Raw genomic sequence first — 25,267 nt, 5'->3', positions numbered from 1 at the left:
CTAGTATTTTCCATTTCCATTTAAAGTTAATCTTTACCAATTGAAATATTGTACAAAACTTTTAAGAAAATCCTAAGAATTGAACTTTTCTCTAAAGTTTAATATCTACACAATTTTTAGATTCTTCCACATAATTCATTTCCAAAGACATTAAAAAACAACTTTACACTTTTAAAATGACTAAATCATGAATATTATTCACAGAATTGACCTATAAATTATAAATCATATAGTTAAATGAAAATTCATATTTGCTATGCTTTATTCAAACTTAATGCTGTTTTGAAAGTGTTAATTGTCCATAGGTTTTCTGGGTCTCTATTTCATAAAATGAAATTCTAACAAAATACGTCTCTTAATCTTATTATTTTATAGTCTTCTCCAGGGAGGGAGATTTGCCAGTAATCGCTGGAAGAAGGCAGCGTGGTGTAAGGAAGGAACATGGCTTTGCAGTCAGATATAACAGGGTTTTCTAGTCCTTTTTCCACTGATTATTTGCTTTGTGCCCTTGGACTTTTGAGTCACAGTTTCTTCACATATGTATTGGGGCATAAAACCTACCTCCTCGGTTTATTGTAAGAATTAAATGATATAACGTGTATATTAGGCTCCAGACAGTTCCTGTCACATGGTATGAACTCAGTAAATGTGAATTTCTTTCAACTGTTTTTAAACTTCCTGTCTTTTCTCAACCTCTTGCAAACTCTGTTTACAGATTACACTGCTATCTTGTAGTGTGTATTTTATCTCTAAGATACAAAGAAAGCTATATTGAAAGTAAGCTCACCGGCTGAAAAATAGGCATTTGAAATTTATTAGCAATATGTGCATGTATTCAGTTCCAAATAAAACTGTAACCATCAGTTGTGCAATTAATGTGTTTAATATTTGTGATGTTTTAATTTGTTTTTTTTTTTTGTTTTTGTTTTTTCTCCTACTCAGCTCTTGCCCCTGTTCTTTGCTTCTCGTTTTGTTGGTGAAGATATCACAGTGATGTCTGCATTCAACCTGCTGCATTTGGTGACAAAGAGCCAGCCAGTAGCCCTTCGAGCCTGTGGGCTTCCCTCAGGTTGCTGCTTGTTGTACTGTACATACTGAAGGCACAGGGCCAACTGGGTGTTTCTGCTGCAGGAAATGATACACCATCATGCTTTGCTAAATTTCATTTTCTTTTACTTGGGCCCTAATTTGAAGACGGAAATTGGTTATAAATCACCACTCTACTTTGAGTAACATTCATTTCCACAATCCTTACAACCCTTGGAACATTGTCCAGTTTCCTTGCCCAGTGTATAATTGTCACTAATATTTCATGATATCTTCTTGTTCTTTAATGCACACTACACATCTGCAAATCATAACGTTCATAAGAGGCTGGCAGTCTGAGTAAGAAACTGCCCCAAATCACACAAAATAGGACATTCATCTTGTTAAAGGATAATGAAAATGCTTTTCATTCCACATGTGGTCGTTCCTTTAGGAAAAAATGAAAATGAGCAACGTTAGCATAATTAAGTTACCAATTTATTGTAGTTAAAAAGAAAAAAAAGTTCTACTTAACAATGACCAAATAAACAGAACTAATATAGCATGCATCAGTGGGTTCTTAAATTAGAACCACTACACTTTTTAACAGTGTGATTTTAAGAATTTAAATAAGTGAGGCATGAAAGTCCAAAATTTTATATGCGCCTGTATCATAAGCTTAGTATTTTAATTTTATTATGAAAACCGCAATGGCTAAATATTTTACTTCTGTGAGTATGATTATCAATATATTTTACATTTTTTCCGTTAGTATAAATATCTATCACTACATTGTATAGAAAATTTAATTCCAACTCATTAAATGTTAACTATGTGTGCCAGGCATTGTGTTAAGCAGTGAGGATACAGTGATAAATAAGGTAAAGCTGATTTTTTTCAACAAGTACAAGATGGAAATGGAACTGTGTGAGGACTGTCGAATCATATGTTGACCTGACTAGACTTGAGGCATTTATACTTGGTGTATTAAGGTAATTCAGAGGAGGTTGATCCTAGATCTAGTCTTTAGGAGAAGAAATGTTGGAAGGAAGGGAAGATCTCTGAAGTTTAAGGAGGGCTTTATGGAGGATATGGTGCTTGAGCTGAATCTCAGACTGGGAGCACAGTTAGCCTGGTTTCTAAGCAGGGTGGTGGGGAGGCTGTTTCTAACAAAAGGAGTAGCATGGGAAAACACAAAGGCCTGAAAGAGCAAGGCATGTTCAGAGAAATACAGTTATTCATATGGCTGGTTTGGATGTACAAGGGCAAATAGAAGAGGTAAGGAAGGAAAGGCAGCCAAATCGTGAAGCACTTTATATGATGTTCTAAGGAATTTAAGTCTTGGAGAGATGAACAGGAATGACATGACTTCATTTGCATTTTACAAAGATTATTGATTTAGTATGGTAGGAGGTCAGAACTGGTTTTTCAGATGTTTCTGTGAGAGAGTCTGGGATGGCAATCCTGATTAGAAGGAGTAAGGTATTTGTCTTGCAGCCATATTTATATAGCAAATATACTTTTTTTAAAAGTAGATTTTAAGTCTGTTTGTGGTGACATGAGGGGCTAATGAAGCTTAATGTATAGAGGCCCCAATCACTCTTCTCAGTATGCCCCCTGGGCCCACATCCCCCTGCACTGCCACCGTAAAGAGTACTGGAGGAGTCTGAGGCTGTGAGGAGATGTGAAGTGCTGTGGCCATTACAATAGAGTTGAAAAGGAAGATTGTAATTGGGAGAGATTCAGACTGTAGAACTGACAAGGTTTGTCTGTGGGATTGTATATGACCTTGAGGGAGAACCTCAACCACTAGTTACTTGTGCTATGCAGAACCTTTTCAATGCTCTACGGTACATGTCACAGGTGGACTATGGAGGTTATTTAGATGATACATAATGATGTTTTCCTCTGGAAAAAGCTCCAGTGTGTAAAAGTACCCAGCATAGTTTTTGTAATATGGGTTTGCCAAATATAGAGGAGGCTAAATGTTTATAGAAACCACATTAATTAACAGTATATTCTTCAATAAATGACAGTCATGGATTAAAGAGTTTCATAATGAGATTGTCTAATTGAAATATAAGTATCTTTAAATTTTGATGACAAAATTATTCAAAGATAAATTCAGCAAAGCTGATCATTTTTAAGAAGTTAACCATTGTGGTACAGTGCTTAAGCACACTAATTCTTTCTGGGGTCAGACTGAGTTTAAAATCTGACTTTGCCACTGACTAGCTGTGTGCCTTAGCTTCCTTGTTTGTAAAATGGGGATAATAATACTACCAATCTGAAAGGGTTGCTGTGGGAATTAAATAGATTGGGATGTGAAAAGTGCTTAAACCTGTGGCCGGCATTTAGTAAACACCATATATGTCTTCACTATGTTCAATGTGGAAATTCGTGTAGATTTATGTTTTTCCAATACAACAGACTTTTCAAACTTTTAAACATGTCCTATGTTTCATTTAACTATATTTTACTTTCATGGGACTCACAGATACACTTTATGTTGAGAAATAACCATCTTGATCTGTTGTTCTGATCTCTTTATTTTACTTATACACCCTGCTGAACCAGAATTCAAGTCCTATAAATATACAACAGATTTATTTTATTCTTACTACCCAGTACTGGTAAAAGCCAAAAGAAACTCGCATCTTTCTTATCTAGGGCTTGTAAACCCATTTTAATTTGAAAATTGAATTGGCTAGAATAGTATTCCATTAATTTCTTGACCATTCAAGCACCACTAGTTTTTAAAGTGTTATGAAAGTCAGTCTTCTGGTGTCTATATATTTTGTAACTTGGATTTAGCAAAATCTTTATATCATCAAGTTCTCTAACAGGATTTTGCTCTTAGATATATAGAAATGTTGAAGAAGTTAACTTCAACAATAATGAAACAAACTGTTTAAATTTTGAAAAATAAAGATGAAATTGAAATGGGAATTCTAGTCCCCATTACTTTGTACAGGTAGGGAAGAGAAGAGGCCAAAACTGGAAATACAGGAAGTGAAGGTGAAAGTTTGAAGTCTTGCTTTAATATGCTGTTGCTGGTCAAAACCCATTACAACAGAAATCTCTGTAAATCAAAAAGATGTCTGTTCCCCAGCCAGTACCCTACTAATTTTGAGTATTATTCAATATGAAATAATTCCAGAACTAAAATATAATTGGAGCAGGCTCTTAAAGTTGATTATAACTGGATTGACCTGCATGAAAGCTATGTCACAAAAGAGCGATCTATTACTTTTAGCTTTGACTTTCTTTACTTCTTATTTTTTAATAAGGTATAATTTTAATTTAGATCTTATTAAGTGCATCTGAGTTATGGTTCACTCTTGTTTGTAATTAAAGGTAATTTTTCTCTCTCAGAATTTCTTCTTAATTTCTTACAACAGTTTCTTTTATGTATTAAAAGAACACTGGATTAAGAGTTAGAAAACTCTAACCAAAGCTCCGTCCTTAACTTGCGTGACCTTGAACAAGTCAATAAACTTCTCCTGATCACAGTCTCTTCATGTTTACGAGGAATTAGATAATATATTTAGTTCTTAAATTCTGTGATTTTATTAACTGTCACTTGTTTTTACTTTTGACTTTAGGTTAATCAGATCTTAAAACTCAGTACTAATACTGGGAACTTACAGAGAAGTCTGCTGACTTGTGGTGGTAGGACACAGTTTCCATGTTTGAACATTAGAATTCCTTGCCTCTTAATCAAGACTGAAGCATTATCTGAGGAGGAATCAGGAAGCACAATTTTATATATAGTTTTAATGCTAGATAAAAATTAAGTATAATTGTAGCTTATACTAGATATCATGATAGCTTTCAGCCAAGTGAGGGTGAAATAAATAAAATTTGTCTAAATAGTACTAATTAGAGCGATGTTATACTTTTTTCTACCATCATACATATAATTTGTGGTTGTGATTCTTACTTGACGTTAGTGGCATATTTAATAGTTTCCATGAATTGAAGAGTTACATGGCTGTAGCTTATAAATATATCATAGTTTTCTAATGTAGCAATTAGAAGTCTTAGAGATATTTTGCAAATGGTGTTAGAAAGTCATTGAGTATCATCTGTATAACTAGAACTCTATGAATCAGCGGCTTATGGCTCCAGAGCTTAACACAGTGCCTGGCACTTAATAAATATTTGTTAAATGAATCAGTAAACATTTGGAATGTTTATGTGAAGGTGAAGTCATAGCTGTAAGAGTACAAATTTATTTGAAACTCCTTTATATGGGAAGATTAAAAGTAAAGTTCATAGTTTGGTTTACTTTTGAATTTATTGTCTAACAATTTTTTTCTCACTTTATTGCATTAGTACAATATAGGGGATGCCATAAGTATAAATCACAGTTGTAGCTAAACAAATAACAAAAGTGGCAACAGATTCAATGCATATTATCCAGAATTGCTTTTACCTTTTCTTGCAAACAGTTTGAGTTTTGGTAGTAAGCTGTTTGAGGCAGTGAATAAGGATGTATTATACTTAGCATAAGACTTAAGAACTCTGGCCCTTTTGATCACTTCTTTGCAGCAGATTATTGTTTATTGTGCTTTAAAGTCTCCATTTGTAAAGAGGAAATACTACAGATGCACATTAAAGCCACATCCGTAAGTAACAAGTACTTATTCAATTTGAGCTGGCAATATTTCATTAATAGAACTGATGAAAGATAATCAGAATCGTCAGTGTGCTGTTCACTTACTGAATGCATTGACATTCTATATTAGTTCTTCAGAACCTTTTTTGGGTCATAAAAAATATGGACCACCTACATAATGCTTCGATAAAAGTTACGACCTTCTTTTCCAGAAAAGACATTTATGCGTCTACACGTTTTCATATAATTTCAAGAATTTTTTTGTTAGATCTTCTGAAACTCTTCAGGGAGAGCTCTTTGACCGCATGTCCAGAACCTCTGCTGTAAAAGATTCACATGAACCCAACATAAAACTCATCAGAATGCAGTGTTTCTGATTTCAGTATTGGTGTCCCCAAAGGAATTCTCTCCCTTGTGTTCAGATTAATGCCCTCAGTTCTCCAATTTCACCATTCTTACCCAACATCTGACCTAACTTTATCTTACCTAACTTCTTTGATTGTATTAAAATGCTGTGGAGAGGATTTTTTTTTAAAGAAATTAAAAAAAAGGACATACAAATTTCAACCCGTAATTCACAAAATAATTTGCAAGTAATTGATTAAATGGTATCCACTTTTTCCAGTAGATGGCACTAGGTTTACATTCTTTCATAGCATGAATGATTATTGATATTAGCACATAGGTGCATTGTGAAAACTTAAACAAAAGTGTATAAGGAATAGCCAGTTAAGAACATATGGATTTATAAACCACAAAATTTTCTGCTTATATTATGTTCAAACAATATTTGTAGAGCACAAAACCTTTTTCCATTTTCAATAGGATTCCGACTCCCTTATGCTTGACCATCTCATTGAAATTGTCTTTCATGTGTGGACTTTCTATAAACTGAAACAAGTTTTCATAAATTAACTTATCTTGTATCCAAATAGCTGATTTAACAGTCATTTATGGTTTTATGTGCAGCTAAATTTTCTTCAGCAGACCACCCAAGAATTAAAGAAAATTTCACATTTTGTTTTGCTGTGTTTTGAATTTTTATAGAATCTTGAAACCGTTATTAGTTTAACATGTTGACTGTTAAGCATGAATCAATTTTTGCATGAATGAAAATATTTTAGAAAACTAAGAAAAATTATATTTAAAATGTTGATTAATGAGTACTCTGATGCAGCTGTATTTTTCTAAAACTGTTTTCGTAGCTCTATAATAAATGTTTTAGTGTTGAAAAGTTGCTGTGCAGCATCTAATTACCAGACGAATTTTTAATTATCTGTGGACAATGGATATTAGTTAAAGCTAAATTGTTATACAACAATAAGACTGTATGAATAAGATGTTGGGCATATGGTTTGTTAAGTGTGGATTCTCTTGATTTTCTGTTAAATATGGAATACATTCTTTATATACCTTAAGAATTATAAAATACGTAACACCTAATAACAAGAGAGTTTAGGCATGAACAAAAAAATTAAATCTTAGTTTCGTTTGAGAAATTCATTAGTTAACAATGACTGTAAAGTGTGTAAAACATAAATTCTGAAAACAAATGATAATTCTACAGGGTTAGAATATCTAGACAATATGGACTTTGGAGGAATCATATAGGTAATTAGATGCTTATTTGTCTAAACATATTCACAATAATGTTATGTAACAGATTGTAGAAGGATTTATGAGCTCTTGCTCTCAACAGACACAAGTTTAATGAAAGAATGAGTCATGAATGACAGTTCACAGATTCACTAATACTGTGGATAGATATTTGATGAATTTTTACTATCCTTTCCTAGTTTACAATTTCATCCTAAACATTTTATTTAGAAATTGAATTTCTCATAATTGCGTCTGCTAGGTACACTCTTTAAAAGAAAGAGCTGTAAGAGAATACAAATTTAACATTTTTAAAAATAGATTGTATTAAGATGCATTGATAAATTATCTGAAATTACCTTTTGTGCCTTTGCATTTGAAATCAACTATTTACTTGAAAATTTTAAATCCTCATTTCATTTATTTCAATTTCCTATTTTTTTTATTTTTAAAAACATTTAGTATATTTACGCTTGTGTTAGTCATTTAAAAATGTATGTTATAAAAAATACACCTTGAGGCCTGGTGCGGTGGTCACGCCTGTAATCCCAGTACTTTGGGAGGCCGAGGTGGGCAGATCACTTGAGGCCAGGAGTTCGAGACCAGCCTGGCCAACATGGTGAAACCCTGTCTCTACTAAGAATACAAAAATTAGCCAGGCGTGGTGGTGGGTGCCTGTAATCCCAGCTACCCAGGAGGCTGAAGCAGGAGAATTGCTTGAGCCCAGGAGGCAGGGTTGCAGTGAGCTGAGATTGCATCGTTGCGCTCCAGCCTGGGCTACAGGGTGAGACTCTGTCTCCATCTCAAAAAAAAAAAAAAAAAAAAAAAAAAAAAAAAAAAAAAAAAAAATACCCCATGAAATGACAAAAGATATCAGTTATTTGGATGGTTAATAAGAGATATACTTTTATAGAGTCTAAATTTATATGTTAACTTATATGATAAGCATTTCTTTCAGTAATAGATGTATTTATTATATTGAGCCACATAATTGCAAGGAAGGAATGGAATGTTAATCATTAGAGTATTTGAATTTGAGGTAAGCAAAGAAAATTCAGATTCCTGTAACTATAGCTTTGTAGGATTTTGTTTTGTTGCAGAAATACATGTTGGTGCAGAAAGATAAAACTGTTTATACTATATTCCACTTGATTAATATTTTAATCTTCCTTCTGCAAATTTTAGATAATATCACAGCAAATTTCAGAGCTTCTCATCATATTATTGGTATTGATGAAGAAAGAGATTAGACACTTGATCTTTATTTACTAGTTTGTTTCTACCACCAACTTGCTTTCTGGCCCCAGGAATCTTTGTTTTGTACCTTTTATTCCTATTCTGCATCTGTAAACTGAGGATTTTGTAACATTCTTGTCAAATCTTTTATAATTAGATATGACCTTCAGGTGAGGGTTGTTATATTATATATTAGCTGACATTTTCCAAAAGTTTGTTCTGTGCAGTTTAAATGCCTTGTTGTAAGGGAGAAGAAATTGGGGGAAAAAAGATGGGGGTGTAAGGGAGGACGCCAAAAAGTCCAGGAAATGTGATGGGTTTGATCAGGCAAAATCTATTTCAGTTATGGAAAGTCCTTGGTTCTTGCAAAGTAAGCTCTGGAAAGGCAGAGATTTTTGTCTGTCTAGTTCACTGTTACAATTCAGCAACTACAATTGTGTCTGTCACATAATAGGTGTTCAGTAAATATTTGTTGAATAAATGAATGCTTGTTAATAAGTAACATCATCTTATATATCAAAATAATGTCACATTACAAGTAATGTGATCTCTGCTCTTCAGGGATCTACATTCTGGTGAGAAAGATGGCCACCTCAGGTTCAAATTTTATTATCTATAGGATGAAAGAAGTTATATACTTGAAGGTTTTACAATTCTGTGTGAACACTTTCTCTTTTGTTTTACCATGGAGGCAGGGAGTAGAAGAAGTGAGAAGCATTGTGCTTCTTTCCTCCCAGAATGGCAGACTGAATTCTCGGAATAGGATTTCAAGCAATGATAGTTCCTCTGAAGGATATTGAAGGAATGTGTAGATGTAATTAGTGGGAGGTGGTAGGAGTGGAGGATGAGAAGATAGGGGTAGGAGTGGACTGTGGGCACATGGGTTAGCAATAGGTAGGTATGGTAAAGTGCAACCAAGCATGGGTTCAAGAGAGAAACAGAATGGACAAATAAACTAAAGGAGGAAAGATGCAGATAAGAGAACCTGGCTGTCATTAACCAGGTATGCAACCATGAGTAGTAACTCTTTTGGGCCCTATTTCCTTTTGAGGGCTTTGGACTAGAAATTCATCATTTCCCAGATTATAATCCAAGGAACACTAATTCTACTGACTTTCCCTTGTAAAATGGATCTCATCATCAAATTGAGAACCAACCCTGCATACTACCCTATTGCATAAATTCTAAGATGCACTGCTTTTACATTCTACCATCTTGGTAATCTGGATGCAGCTTAAAACTCATTGTGACAAGAATGTATTATAGTTTGGCCACTTTCTCCCCCCTTTTCTAGTGGAGCAGAAAATAATGGTGTATCAAATGACCACATATTTAATAGTGCACATCAGCATAAGAAAATCTCTGAGAAGGTCTTCAAGAATCCCATGTCACCTAGATTTGCCTAATTTGATTCGACAGTGGAACCTTTCCCTTCTCACTCTGCAAGAGGAATAACATGTTAGCATTTTTTTTCAGAGCTAGTATTTTAGAGAATGCATTTTGGGGAATGCTGGACCAGGTAATCTTATAATCTTAAATCCAGAGAATTAATAAAATATTAGTTACAATAAGAGATTTGAATGTGAAACCCTAGAGAGGTAACATAGGATTCAGAGTAGTAATCTGAATTACTGAATTAATTTTTTACTGTCGTTATTTATGTTTAAAATTTCACTGATTTATTAAGCAAATGTTATTGTTGCTGTTCTTAAACTAATTTATAAGAAACATAGCCAAAGTCATTATTTAGAAAACATCTGTTAGAAAGAAGATTTAAACAGCAATAATTAAAGTGGAGAATTGAGTATTTAAATACAATATATACCCGTTTAGTCCTTCCTTTTTCTCAGCCACATTACTAGGTGCTGGGGATGCAAAGATGACTAAAATATGTGTGAGCACTGTCTCTCAAGAAGATATTGAATAATGTCTTCCCATGTCAGGGTAAAACATGGCTTTTCTTGATAAATATGAGTGAAAAAGTAAAGTGGATTTTTTTTTTCTCCAGAATTCCTCAGATTTTTCTGGAATGTATAGATTCAGATTTAGCTTTTTGTTGAGTGGCAATTGAAGACTTGTTTTCTAGGCCTTATGCTTAATTAATTTATATTTGAAATTTGATTTGGGTGGTAACGTAATTTTGGAAATTTGCAAAGCTGAGTTTTTGACAATGTATCTTTTATTTTGTTTCTGGTGAAGTATACTCAATGTTATATTTAAATAAAATTCTGCATGATAATCTAAGAGAAGGCTCCTTTCCTTCCTTTTTGTGGGTGGTTACCGCTCATCTCCCTAGCAGTTGGTGCTCCCCAAGGGGAGAAGGAGGATGAGAGAGTGAGCTAGTTTTTGCAAATCTTTTTGATTGCATGTGAAATGTAGAATGGAAATGAGTCTGTCTGTTTTTAATTTTTTTTATGGGCTATGGTGTTCTAGTGAAGACCCATACTGGAAAAAAATTAAAAACAGGGAACTCCAAGTTTGTCAGACATTTCACATGCAGTCAGATAGAATTGAAGTTAAGTGACTTTCTCTTCCACTGTTGTCACTTGATGATGGCAGAGACTTTAAGAATTCTCTTCTTATTTATATGCCTTGCAAGCAAGAAAATGCTCTTTGGATCAAGACGTTTAAAAAATATTTCCCTAAACTCTAGGCTTTATGGTTCACATTAACACAAAAAATTGTTGCCCTCAGTATTTGCATTAAATTTTGAAGAGTTGATAAGATACTCTTTAGTTTTTTTATGTGCTTAAATAATGCTAATAAAATACACATGAATTCAACAATTAAAAATTTATAATACAAGTGAAAGATAGAAAAGTAAAATGTGGCTTCTATCATTCATTCGGGTGAATTATTAATGGATGTTTCATCAGGATGAATGTAGTGCTAAACCTCTATTGTTGCCCATCAAGAAAATAATGTAGCTTCATGAATGAGATTTTACTGTTAAGGTTAGAATTTTAATTCACATTAATAACCTTTCAGTACTGTGAAAAATACATTTACTCCCCCTGACTTACAGTAAGAAAGTGTTTGCACGTTTTCCCCCTTAATTTTAAAACTGCCTTACTTCTCAGTTCCCCAATTTCTTCCTTTTCAAATCTGAACCTACATTTTATCTGGATTTTTTTGTTTGTTTGTTTGTTAAATTAGCTGCTACTCTTACATGAAAGACTGCATACTTTTCATCAGGATAGGGTAATGACCGCTACTCTTACATGAAAGACTGCATACTTTTCATCAGGATAGGGTAATGACCACCTTGACTTGTACACGTTTGATCATATTATATCTATTGGGATGTCTAAATGTAGTTTTCTGTTTGGATCTTTTCTGGCACCCTGTGAATGCTGTTGCTATTAGTTATTTGAGTTTTCTATATTTCATTTATAAGCAGATATGATTAAATCTAGGTGGGAAAAATTTTAAAGTGTTAACATCCTTTTTGTTAACTCTCTTTACACAAAACTTTGCACATACCTTTACTGTAAGACTGCACATTGTATAGATCGTTTGTCTTATCTTTCCTGCTAAACTATGTGTTCTCCTAGATTAGGAATACTACCTTATTTATTTTTAACTTTCCAGTGCTCATGACAGTTCTTGATTCACTGTAGATGTTTAATAAATAGTTGTAGAAAGTATAAATTAATATTAGGCTCAACAGTTTTTATCTTCAAAGAATTTGCAATGTGTTTGGGAAAATAAAGCAGAAATGAATGAAAATGTTTGAGAATAATTGCGTAATACTGTATTTGCCCATTGAAGTAGTACCTTGCAGAGTAAATACCCTAATACTGAAAGTGCTAATAGAGGTGAACTTATCTGGATGTGTAGCCTTGGAAGGAAAACTTGCTTGACAACATCTTCTGAGTGTATTTATTCAAACCTTCAGTATGAGAACCATACTGAAGGCCATTTTTATCATTCAACTATGCACCACTAAAACATATGGTCTTGTTTAATTCAAAAAGTTTACAATGGTATGTTGCATGCTTATAATGTCCATTGATGTTAATTAGAACTCTGTGCATATGTCTATGGAATATAATTGAAACTGATCTTGTGGAATTGTCTTATGTGAAGTAGTAGTAAAACAGCAAGAAGGCATTAAATGTGATTATTATTATGACAGATAAAGATATGATTTTTCTTACATATAGGAAAGAATAACTCTTTACCGTAAGAAGAAACAATTTTTTTTTCTGAGTCCTAGAACTCATAGATTTATTTTTGTGTGTGTTATATTTGGGGCTCGGAGAACAGATGAAATTAAACTGAAACAAAATGTAAAAATTATGAATGTTTTTAAAAAATAGAACAGGTACTAATTTTATACTTTCTTTGGTTATGGACATTTCCTGCCAGGGCCAGAAGATTACTCTGAAGGGGAGGGTTACTGGAGTGTTTCAGAAGGGCAACAGCATTGTCTGGTCAAAGAGTTTTTTGTTCTGCAGGCTCATCCAAAATTCATCGCCAGAAACAGCCATCGAGTATCCTCTTACATATGACTCCAAGTTGAGAATGATGATCTGTAGTGTAAAAACGATGGCTTTAAGTAGACAAAGCAAATTAGCAGAACTTGCACTCTGATCATACATTGAAAGTTCAGCCAGAAAAATACTTTCCAAGAGCTATTTTGAGGATAGCACTTTGCTAAATGGATATTCACTAAACTTTCTCTTGGAAGTAAAAAAGGTAATGCTAGACAATGTCTGTATTAAGATATGTAGTTGTAAACTTCCTGGTATAAAAGCATATTCCTTATATATTTAAATTGTTGCTTATCTATTCATATTCAGGTTTTAGCACTTGCACTGAGGTTACCTGTCTGTGTCTCTGCCACTGGAATATGAACTTGTTAGTGTTTTCATCTCTTGCATTGGTCGTTTCTGCCATGTGTTCGGAAAGCTATTCCTTCAGAGATAAGCACAGACACCTTCCTCTCCTCCTTCAGGGCTTTGCTCAAATATCACCTCAGTGAGACTTCCTCCTCCAGTTTTCCTTTTTCCTTCCTGAATACTTACCACCTTCTAAGAGACTATGTAATTTACTTACTTATTTTCATTGTAGTTTGTCTTGTCTTCCCTTGCTCCTGCTGGAATGGGAGCTCCAGGAAAGTAGAACTTTATTTTGTTCTCTGGTATATCCTAAGTACTTAGAATAATGCCAGCAGATAATAGGTTCTCAATAAATAATTAGTGAACTAATGAATATATCTTACTTAGCATAGAGTCTGGCACTGTGTAAACACTCAACATTTTTGATGACTTAAGCAAACAATTTAAGAAAAAAATCTTGTATCAGTGGTCCTCAGAGTAAGCCCTGCAGCTCTAGTTTTGTGGAAACCAGAGGACTGAAGCAAAAGTGTCCTGACATATGAGTTTGTATGTTAATCTCAGGAATGTTTTTCCTATATATGTCTACTTTGAGAGAAAAATCAGAATTGGGTATGGTTCTACAAATATAGAGCTTTTCTTCCCCCATGCTTTGTAGTTTTGTCTTAAAGCCTTTATTGAATTACTAGAATGCAAACAAAAAATGATAGTTATGATATATATTTTACATTTTATTCTAAAAATGTACTAGATTTGGCTTTTCCAAATGGCCAATTATTTAGAAATTCTAACACTATACTATGCCTGAAGTAAAAATTTGCTCAGTTTTCCAGTGACAAACTAATAACCAGCCAAATTTACAGTGAAAAATAAAGTATACCACCTTTAAATATAGCAGCAAGATATTTCAACATGAACTTTACTGTTTTAACCTACTAAACTCAAAGCAAAACAAGATATTCTTATCTCTTATTCATTTATTATCTTGGGAAAATATTTAATAGTTTCATTTTTTTCTGATCCTAGAACCAAAATTAAAGTTATGGAATCCTTAGGTTTTGTTTTGATTTTTCACATAGAAATATAAAATTTATGACTTGAAAGTAAGATTTAGGTAACAGATCTAATTTACTTCTTAACAGGAAGTTAAAAAGCCTTTCAACGTTTTATAGACTTTGTGAAAATCCTGTATGAAACTTGTCACTGACCCTATGTTGAAGGAGTAAATACAGGGAAAAGAGACATTGGCTATAGATGAATGTATGTAACTTTTCTAATGTACTGAGGTGATTATTACTTTTTGCCCCTTATTATTTTGTTAGTTTTTAAGCTGAAAGTTATTGTATAGTTAGAGAAGAAAGAAAAAAGTTGTTACATAATTTTTCCTGACAGAAAATATGATGATTGGCTGGGTGCAGTGGCTCACGCCTGTAATCCCAGCACTTTGGGAGGCCGAGGCAGGCAGATCACCTGAGGTCAGGAGTTTGAGACCAACCTGGCCATCATGTCGAAACCCAATCTCTACCAAAAATACAAAAATTAGCCAGGTGTGGTGGTGGGCGTCTGTAATCCCAGCTACTCTGGAGGCTGAGGCTGAGGCAGGAGAATCGCTTGAATCTGAAATGCAGAGGTTGCAGTGAGCTGAGATCACACCACTGGACTCCAGCCTGGGTGACAGAGCGAGACTCCATGTCAAAAAAAAAAAAGAAAGAAAGAAAGAAAGAAAATATAGCAACTATGGGTTTTGCAGTCAGACAGCCCTGGGTTTAAGTTGATATGTCTACTTTCTGTTTGTCCTTAGTAAGGTATGTTATAACCTCTCCAAGCCTCAGTTTCTGTATCTGTAAAATGGGCATGACTGTCACTTTCTAGAATTATTGAGATGATTAAATGTATTTATGTGAAAGTGCCTAGACATGTGCCTGGCATGTAGAAGAACTCCAACTTTATTTTCTTTTTTATTTTATTTCTTCATTTCCTACTTTAATCATTTAAAAAAAAGGTGTAAGGAAAATACTGTTCCCAGGGAATTATTATAGAAAAAGAATTACCAATAAAAGATTGCTACACACTAAATACTGGACCTGGCCATCTGTTAAAATAGTTTTAACCTCAGAATTCACTGTAATCAAAATGAAGTAAGTGCTAATGGCTGTGATCCTTACAGCAGATCTTTGAGGGTGGCAACCCATAGCTAAGGTGACTTGCTTCAGGTCACGTGACTGGGAAGCAGGCAGAGCCAGAAAGCAAACTCTTGCTGTATGTTTATTTGTACTAATAGCAAGAGCTTCATACTGGGGCTTCGAAACAATACTGGCCTTGAGGCAACAACACAGGACAAGCCTCGATATAAAAAGAGACTTTGGGCATAATTCAATAAATAAAATATCCTTGGACTGAGTTCACGATGGATCTGATCTATCCCAAAGTTACTCTGTAGGGAACAGTATTATGATTAGATACCAAAATGGCAATATTATCTCCTCAAATATGTACTTGTGTTACATGTGTATGCACACACACTCACTTGTGCATTCAAAAGACACTATTAAGCATTTAAATATAGGGAAAAATATTTCCCAAACATACTTCTAAGCAAATTTAGAGGTCATTGAACAGATGTCACATAATACTAATGTTAAATTACCCTGTGTAATAAGAAAATTACAGTACCTGAGTGAAGACAGTAAAGGGAAACCATCCAATGAATTACTCTAGAATTTCAAAGTGAAATGATTTTTTCAAGATTGACAGTGGCACCATATGACTTTAGAAAAGTGAGTCTGATAGGGAGAAGGGAAATCGGAGACAAAAGTGAAGCTTTTCTGTGTTTATATATGCCAATATTTGATTCTGATAATAGAAAGGCTAATGTAATGGTATAACTTTATAACTTTAAATTGTCCAGGAAGTATATTATTATTAAATGGTGTGGCAAGACGCTTATTAAAATCTAACTTCTCATTGAATTGTTTAATGTAAAATCACAATGGTTGTTTCTAGTCTACATATATTTCCTTTCAGTATTAGATATACTTAAAAAACCTAATTATTTTGAGAATATAGTATAACCAAAGAGTGAAAACGTACAAAGTTTGACAACTTTAAATAATCACTAGTATTTCTTAAAGGAAAAACCTCACTTACAGTTAGGAAACAATATTTATACTTAAGGTTGAAAAGCCAGGATGTAGAAAAATTTTGCTAATTTGGAAGGTGACCTTTAAGTGCACCAAAACCAAATAATTTGTAGGCTATGACATAGGGCACATTCCTACAAAATTTGTGTGAATACTGCTTTAGTGGTTCTTGAAAGACAAACAAAGAAAGCTGGAATGAAATCTTTATTCTCCTCCCAAATAAGACGGAGACTAACGAAGGAGTACAGCAGCACTCTTTCAAGGCTTGCCATTAAAACGAGGTCTCTGTAGCACAGTTAATGAGATGTTTCATAGTGGAAAACAATCTGTTTTTAAGAATGTTTAGATCAAAAGTAATTTCTAATCTATGAAATAAAGTCTCTTCAATACCCTTCATTCACTAGTAAAGCTTTTATGTTTGTATTATTTACTTCAATCAGATGTTTTCAATTTTACCTTTTTTTCTTGTACAAATACTTGACATGGTTCATCAATACTGACCAACAGTTTTATTCTCTTTCTTCAGAAAAGAGAGATTCATGAGAGAGGGAGAATGAAAAAGAGAGAAACATCTTTGCCTAAACGATTTGCAAGCATCTGTGCTTTAAGCTACTTTTTATGAACACTCCTTAGTAAATGACTCAAGGTAAAAAAGCAGAAAAGCATCCAATGTTAGGAAATTGCAATCCAATACCATGTAATTTAAACCTGCAGTTGCTTCTCTTGTACTAAATGACATACAGATGGGTAGCTTAGTTCTCTCAACTTTGGGAACACAATTGATCTTTTTGTATGAATGAACATATATTAACAAAAATATTTTGGATAGAATTGTTTGATTTTAATTGTACATATTTTAATTATTTGTGGCATTGAAAAGAATAATTTTAACCAAGTCATTTTGTCATGTTAAGTTTGCAGTTAATGATTTTGTTACACTATTAACTAAGATACAACCCTTCCGACAAATAAATGAGAATAAAATCATTTTTAAGAAGTCTGTACTGAATTGAACAGAAACTCACCTATCGCTGTTGACTGATTATTTAAGAAAGGGCCACTTTGCATTCAAGCTATTGAGAGGCTTGTTCTGATAGGACAGATATTTCTCAGGGAAACATTTCTACCTAACCCGTTGATAACAGCAAAAACACAAGTAGTAAGTATTTGGATAAAGCGTAGGATAAGATGGGGTCCAGTGAGATGAGAGATCAACATGCCATGAGTGACATGCCTGCTGTGCCTGTGGATCTTTCTAGGCCAGGGAAGGGCCGAAGTATTTGTGGAGGGTCAGCAGAGGTGCTGTCTGACAACCTGCAGGCCCACTCCAAGGTGTATCTTGCTCTTTGGCTCTGTCTTGCTCTTTTGCTGCCTCCATTTTCTCTTGTGGAGAATCAACCACTCTCTCTTGGTGGCCCTGATTCTGCAAGCTGATATCCTTCTTCAACCCCCCAGTCAGGGTAACCGGCTAGATAATGTTTTCCTAGTTTAAGGTCAGTGATCTCATACTATGACATTAGGTACCTTGAAAGTTAAAAAAGCGGGAAGCATTTCCACTCCTAAATCATATTTCTTTATATTTCAAAAGAAGTTGCGTTTACTATTTGGGAAACTAAGCAAGCTTTCTTGTAGTAATTTCAAAACATGGCAAAAACTCTCCACATTTAGGACCATCTGCAGGCTTCTTTCCCACTGTGATGGATGGCAAAGAAAAGCAATTTTACTGCAGTGAGTAATGGCTACCCTGTCCTGGAGTTATATTTCTTTTCAGTCATTTGCTCATGTAAAATAAAATACTACATATAAACAGGTGTTGTCTGAACATTTTACTGCAGGTTGTATAGGTTGAAATAAAAGCTGCCATTGTTATCAGAATCACGTTAGAATTATTTCACCATTCAAATACAGTTAATCAGTGAAGTCTTCCTAGATGTACTTTGCAAAAAGAAAATGTAGGTTTCTAAAAACCATATTCATGTTTCCTTTTTTCTTTGTCTTTCTCCTTTTCTATTTTTCCCACTCTTTCTTTGGAACTTCTTGAATCTGCATTAGTGAAAGTGCCCTCTCCTATAGTGTACTGAAAGTTTCTTGCTGCCCATTTAATATGGTAAGATACAGTCTTTGAAGAGATATACAGAATCTTTATATTTTGAAGGAGTATACAGAATCTAGTGAAGTTTCAGATGCAATCATGGAGAACAGTAATTCCTGGTCATAGAAAAAAATATTTTTAGAGCTCATAAAATAGGATGGTAGTTAAATCATCCACAATGGAAATTGAATTTTGATGGTTTCAGGCTATTCTACTAAGTTGCAAAATTATTGCAGACTTATGGTTTAACTTAATATGCCCATCATTTTATATATACAGTGTAAATGTTTGTAAATTATGTTTTGAATTTATTTGGAACAAAAAGGGTTTCAGGATACTGGGAGATATAAAGCATGTATCTTGTGAATGATCAGTGAGTTTTTAGTATCACATGCTAGAGACTTTGGCTATAGCATATTGTCACTGCTCCAGTGGAATCATCTGAATCTTAAGAAACATTCTTTTTAAACTTAGAGAAATAATCAGCTGCAGTTCAGGTAAGCATTTCCAGTGCATTAGAGACTGGTGTGGTCATTGACAAGTGACTGCAGAAGCTGTGCTGTGGCGGCCAGCCAAAGCAATTATTTAGGATTCAAGCTAAAAAGCGTTCTTCTCCCATATCCTCTCTCTTTTCAGGGTCATGTAGGGATAAAAAGAACTGTAAGGTGGTCTTTTCCCAGCAGGAACTGAGGAAGCGGCTAACACCCCTGCAGTACCATGTCACTCAGGAGAAAGGGACCGAAAGGTAAGGTGAGCTTTAATAAAAAGTCATTAAATAAGAGCTAGATTTCTTCTCCCCCCGCCCCCTGCAATCCTCTTCCTTGCCAATTAATTTAAAGCATTCTATACTTACTTGCTAAAGTCTACAAATTAGTATCCTTGAAAAGGTTAAAATGGTATTGTTTAGGTTAAGACTAAGTTTTATTTGTTCTTTTCTCCATTTAATGAACACTCCATATCTGATATAAAGTCACAAAGCTTTTGTTAAGGGCCTGTTTTTAGTTTACTACAAAATGTGTGGAAGTAATAGCGATTTAGGTACATTTTTTGGGAAGACATCACAGTAAGCAAAACCATGAGGCACTTGGCACTATGCCAGGATGCTGAAATTTTGAAGGTGGCCATTGTAAGTATAGACGTTTTGGCTGCAAAAAGAAGGTAGCATAATTTAGTTCTTTTCTACCCCACTCCAATTTCTTTTTGAAGCACATGTGGAGAAAGTATTTATTGGCTCATTTGTGGTTGGAATGTCAAAAATTTTCAATAACTGCCCTCACATGGCTTTGGTCCTTGGAAGTTCGCCCTAAGTCCTGAAGAAAGAGTTTGTTCACTTCCAAGACTGTTTTTAGTGAATAAAGCCTCTCTCAGCTGATTCTAGCTCAAAGGTAACTTGCCAAGGTCCAACGACTTTGTTGTCTAATTTATACCATGGAGCTTGGCATAAGACCGTAGCTTACCTCTGATCCAAATTTATTAATGATGTAACTTCTTATTTTCATTCATGAACTGAAAGAGCTCTCCACTACACATAGGATCCCTGTTAACAGGCAACACTCTCTTCCTGTCACAGTATCTACCGTTTACTGAATTTACCAAATGTTGACTCTCTGACGGAGTCCACCCTTAGCATACGATGAGCTAGCAGTGGACTTCAGTCTCAGCTTGCGAGGATTTCTATCCATTCTGTTGTGTACATGACTAGCAAAATGATTTAATGCACACAAACAACCAGAGATTAGGTCATTCTTAAAAATTCTGTTTATAAAAAAATTGGACCTCATAAAGAGGGTGAAAGGATAATAAAAACAAGCTGCAGAGCACATAGACTTTTTGTTGGGCTAGCACAGCTGATTTGTATTAGCTGAATGACCTCCTAGCCTTTAAGATTGTTAACTTAGAAAAATATTCCCTTAAAGCTGCAATATTCCTTTTCAAACCAAAAAATAAGACTCCTTCCACTTGAAGTCTTGGACCCTTCTGCATTTTCTGGTATATACTCTTGCACCCTGTAAAGTAGCAAAATCTTATGTAATGTTCTTTCTGTGAATCTAAACTACAGGCTTTTTTTTAATAGAAAAAAAACTTTTTCTAAGCATTATGTAATTAGATGGCTTTTTTTAATGTAACCTGCACTAGTTTGTAGTAGTTATATGCACATTTTATTATATAGATTTGAAATGTATTAGTAAAGTTCAGATTTCCATATGTTTGGTTTGTTTTCATTCTAGGACAAAAAGACCTTGAAAGATTTGTTAGAGAAATATAGTTTAAGCAAATACATTCTGTAAGAAATAATGCTAACTTTAATTTTTTCAATGATCTGTTTATTATTTATCAGTGCCTTTGAAGGAGAGTACACACATCACAAAGATCCTGGAATATATAAATGTGTTGTTTGTGGAACTCCATTGTTTAAGTAAGTATGTTGAAAACCTATAGGTATGGCTACATCACAGATGGCAGCAAACTAGTTATTGCTTGTTCGTCTTAGAATCTTTCCATTGCTGAATTTTCTTCTGTTTGTTTTTCTATTTCCATTTACCCCCAAAGAAATAAAAGTAATTATTGATTTCATGGTAAATTACCAGTGTGACAGACTGGCTGATTTTGCACTACTTGGATCTTTAAAATATCCAACATTAACTTGTTCATATTAATAACCATGGTGCTAAGCAGAGCTATGAAAGATATTTTGGCAAGCATAGAAATGTTTATGCATTTACTGATTTTTTAAACCCTCAAATGATGGCCTTAAATATTTATTGGAACATAATGAAAAGTTCTTCATGTATATCCTTCACATTGAATAATATCCACCAAGTAGATTATACTTTTGCAATGAAGGGAAATACCTGTGTTGAATGTAACATGGGAACATACCTTTACATAGGTAAGCAAATTATGTAATATGAGGTTAACAGTTTTGCATAGATTCAAAATCTTTATTTTAAAGATCCCAATAGTTTACCATAAAATAGGCAGCACACTGGACTTTCTGACTAAAATAGTTCATTCAGATAGTATATTCTGGAGATTATGGTTGTTATTCAAGAAAGGAAAATCTTTACCGAAAATTTATTTATCTAGGTGGAGAAAATTCTAGAAGCCCTATACTTACCATGGGTTGCTGACTTGGGGGAATAAAAAGGCAGAAACCTTAATTGGGAGTAAATGTCATTGGCCAGGTGTGGTGGCCCAGGCCTGTAATCCCAGCACTTTGGGAGGCCAAGGTGGGTGCATCACTTGAGGTCAGGAGTTCGAGATTAGCTTGGCCAACATGGTGAAACCTCATCTCTACTAAAAATACAAAAATTAGCCAGGCGTGGTGGTGTGTGCCTGTAGTCCCAGCTACTCAGGAGGCTGAGGCAGGAGAATCACTTGAACCCAGGAGGCGGAGGTTGCAGTCAGCCAAGACTACGCCACTACACTCAAGCCTGGGTGACAGAATAAGATTCCATCTCAAAAAAAAAAAAAAAAAAAAAAAAAGTAAATGTCATTTATTTAAAACAGAATTACAGAGTTTCTTAGGGGAAATAAATAAACAAAGATCTGATACTTATAGCTAAAACACACTTAATATCTCTCCATAAATGTTTCTCTTTTAAAAAACCAGCATTTACCGATTTTCCAGAAATAACAGGAAACAGTGGTTTCCTTGAAATTAAAAAAAAAAAAAGATTTAAAACGTTTCTTACATTGCACAAACCTTATTGAACATTAGCATTGGTTGAGAATCTGTTCTGATTTCTTATGTATTCCTCCTGTTAAAAAACCGACCCTTCAAATTGTCACCCATTTCCTCTCAGAAAACACACTCCTTATATAATATTTCAACACCTTTAGCTTATGTCATAATAGTTGATATAACACTTAAGATAGTTTTTGCTGAGCCATGTTAAACTTGTTAATATCCCAAATGGTAAAAATTGGCCACATCCCCTTTACTTTTTGATTCAGATTCTCCATCTCCTTCTCTATCATGTGATTCACTAAAGTATGGGATCTAAAGAAAACTTACTGTTTTAAATAAGAAACAGAACCACTGTAAATGAACAATTTAACCCATGTGAGATTTTTGAGTCACAAATCCTAAAAGCAAGACCCTTATCCAAACATAGATGCTAGTGGGAGTCAGGTTTCACATTTGATGTGATATTGCCTCTATTTCATCTACTTCTATACTTACAAGGAGAGCTTTTATTTTCCACATTTATAAGGAATGTGATTTAATACTTTTATTCTACTTTTTTCTAATTTTAATTGTTTGCTTCTTTTTACTTGTTTTCTTGTCTATTTTGGAAAAAAAATCCTTGCTGTATCCTTCATTGGAGAATATAGTCGAGTAGCTCATTGGTCTAGTGCCAACTTCTGTATGTGCATTTTCCTGAAACTGATATGTCTGAATGTCTGTGGTTGGCTGTGTCTTCCTCCCACCTCCTCTATCATGAACACCCTTCTCCCACTTCACAAAAGATGACATATCTTTCACCCAGCCCAAATCTTGCCATGTATTGCCCTGGGGTACAATCTCCAGGGCATCAAACAAAATGACAGTTTGGGAACTTTAAAGAGACTCATTGAAAGCAAGGTTCAAAACGTGTTGGTAAAAAATAATGAAATTGGGGCTGGGCGCGGTGGCTCATGCCTGTAATCCCAGCACTTTGGGAGGCCAAGGTGGGCAGATCATGAGATCAGGAGATCGAGACCATCCTGGCTAACACGGTGAAACCCTGTCTCTACTAAAAAATATAAAAAGTTAGCCAGGCGTGGTGGCGGGCGCCTGTAGTCCCAGCTTCTTGGGAGGCTGAGGCAGGAGAATGGGGTGAACCTGGGAGGCGGAGGTTGCAGTGAGCTGAGATGGCACCACTGCACTCCAGCCTGGGTAACAGAGCAAGACTCCGTGTCAAAAAAAAAAAAAAAAAGTGAAGTCATATTTCACCTTGGCAAGGCTCCTGGCACAGCACAGCCCACCTCCCTGTCTGCCTGCTTGTCTGTCTCTCCATCTGCTATCTGTCTATTCATTTTCTACTAGCCTACCTAAGTGAGAAGGCTCCCATGAATACATGTATTCATATCTTTTTTCAAATGAACAAAAATGAAATAAATGGAAGTCTTTTTTTTCAGACACAGAATACATCTGATTTGGTTGATTCATTTGACAGTGAGGACTGGCTTTGTAGATTATATGGAGGACTTCATCTGCTCAGTGATCTAAATATGTGTCTCTAAGGTTTTGACAAATCTACATTTGAAGTATGTATAAAATACACAAAACACTAGAAAATTAATCTTCTGCAATTTAAATAATTTTTGATAAGATATTTTAACTTAATTTAAAATGTATGAGCTGGGCATGGTGGCTCATGCCTATAATCCCAGCACTTTGGGAGGCCGAGGCGGGCAGATCACGAGGTCAGGAGATCGAGACCATCCTGGCTAACACGGTGAAACCCCATCTCTATGAAAAATACAAAAAATTAGCCGGGCACGGTGGCTGTCACCTGTAGTCCCAGCTACTCGGGAGGCTGAGGCAGGAGAATGGCATGAACTCGGGAGGTGGAGCTTGCAGTGAGCCGAGATGGTGCCACTGCACTCCAGACTGGGTGACAGAGCAAGACTCCATCTCAAAAAAAAAAAAAAAAAAAAATGTACGAGGAAGCATGTATCAGTCAGCACCCAGTCAGGACACAGAATACACAGTATTTTGAACAGTAAGGTTTACAGAATTATGAACTGTAAGAGAGGATTGTGGTAATAAGGTGTTGGGTAGTAAGAAATGAAGAGAAATTCTAAAGAATACAGAAATAGCAGATATAAGAAACAATCATGACTCCTAGGACTGAGATAGACAGCCAAAGAAATCCTCTGCACCCCTCCGTACACACAGGGCTGAGGACTAGACCTTGTTGGAGAGGGCATGGCTGTAGCCACTAAATATCAGAGAAGTTGTTGTGGTGCCATGATGGTGCAACTTGCTGGAGCTTTCCTGAAATCTGAAATTCGCTGGAAATTTACCCTCTGGGAAGCTGGGGAAAGCAGTTTGCAGGGTGTCTCAGTGGAGACACTCCACTACCAAACCATCTGAGTGGAGTGCCAGGGGAAGCTGCTGGCCACTGACTGCTGCTCATCGCTGTGCACAGAGAGCAGCACCTGGCACTGAAGAAGCCACTCATGTAGCTGGGAAGCAGAGTATGCTACCTAAGCTGGAGGCAGAAGGAGCTGTGTGCTCTGCAGGAGTTGGTTGCAGGAAAAGCTGCGTACACGGGAGAAGATGGGTGCAGGAGAATCCAGTCACGTAACAGGAGTCTGGCACTAGAGAAGCTGCCCTCATTGCAAAAGCCTGGAAGCAGAGAAACTGCATGGGCTGTGGGATCTGGATGTGAAAGATGCTGCAAGCGCTGGAGGAGCTTGTTAAGCAAGCATCCCGAAACCAGAAAGGAAAGGCCTTTTCCTCCTGGAGTCTGCCTCCTGTGCCCTCAGCTGGCGAAGTTAAACATCATGCTGGCTGACAAAGAAAAAAATATTTAAAGGGCCCAGCCCCATTTTAGCAGAGCTGGCAAAGAAGATGGATTTAGAGGTGAGAGGCTCTAACTTTATTTGATAACTGGCACAAAAAGTCTATTTTTTTATATCAAAATTCTTTTAGGGGTTCATGAGCAAAAGTTTCAAAACCACTCACTAGTCTGGTAAATTAATGTTGTCACTATCAGGGGCC

The 25,267-nt window shown here is 35.2% G+C and overlaps 1 protein-coding gene across 2 annotated transcripts in view; it reads left to right on the top strand.

Moving 5' to 3' along the window:
- MSRB3 (methionine sulfoxide reductase B3) overlaps positions 1–25,267 on the top strand; it is a 185,871-nt gene that overhangs the window by 30,007 nt on the left and 130,597 nt on the right. The window contains exons 2-4 of one of the 2 annotated variants that reach the window (XM_010386906.2): positions 943–1,069; positions 19,189–19,297; positions 20,891–20,968. In XM_010386906.2, the coding sequence (XP_010385208.1) occupies positions 994–1,069; positions 19,189–19,297; positions 20,891–20,968 (263 nt within the window). In that variant the 5' untranslated portion in view covers positions 943–993. The remainder of the gene's footprint in view (positions 1–942; positions 1,070–19,188; positions 19,298–20,890; positions 20,969–25,267) is intronic. The other variant, XM_010386905.2, reaches the window with a different exon arrangement.

The sequence above is a fragment of the Rhinopithecus roxellana genome, chromosome 10, assembly GCF_007565055.1.
Source record: "Rhinopithecus roxellana isolate Shanxi Qingling chromosome 10, ASM756505v1, whole genome shotgun sequence".
NCBI classification, from domain to species: domain Eukaryota; kingdom Metazoa; phylum Chordata; class Mammalia; order Primates; family Cercopithecidae; genus Rhinopithecus; species Rhinopithecus roxellana.
The sequence above is the reverse complement of the archived record's forward strand: the minus strand, read 5'-3'. Positions and strand labels throughout refer to the sequence as shown.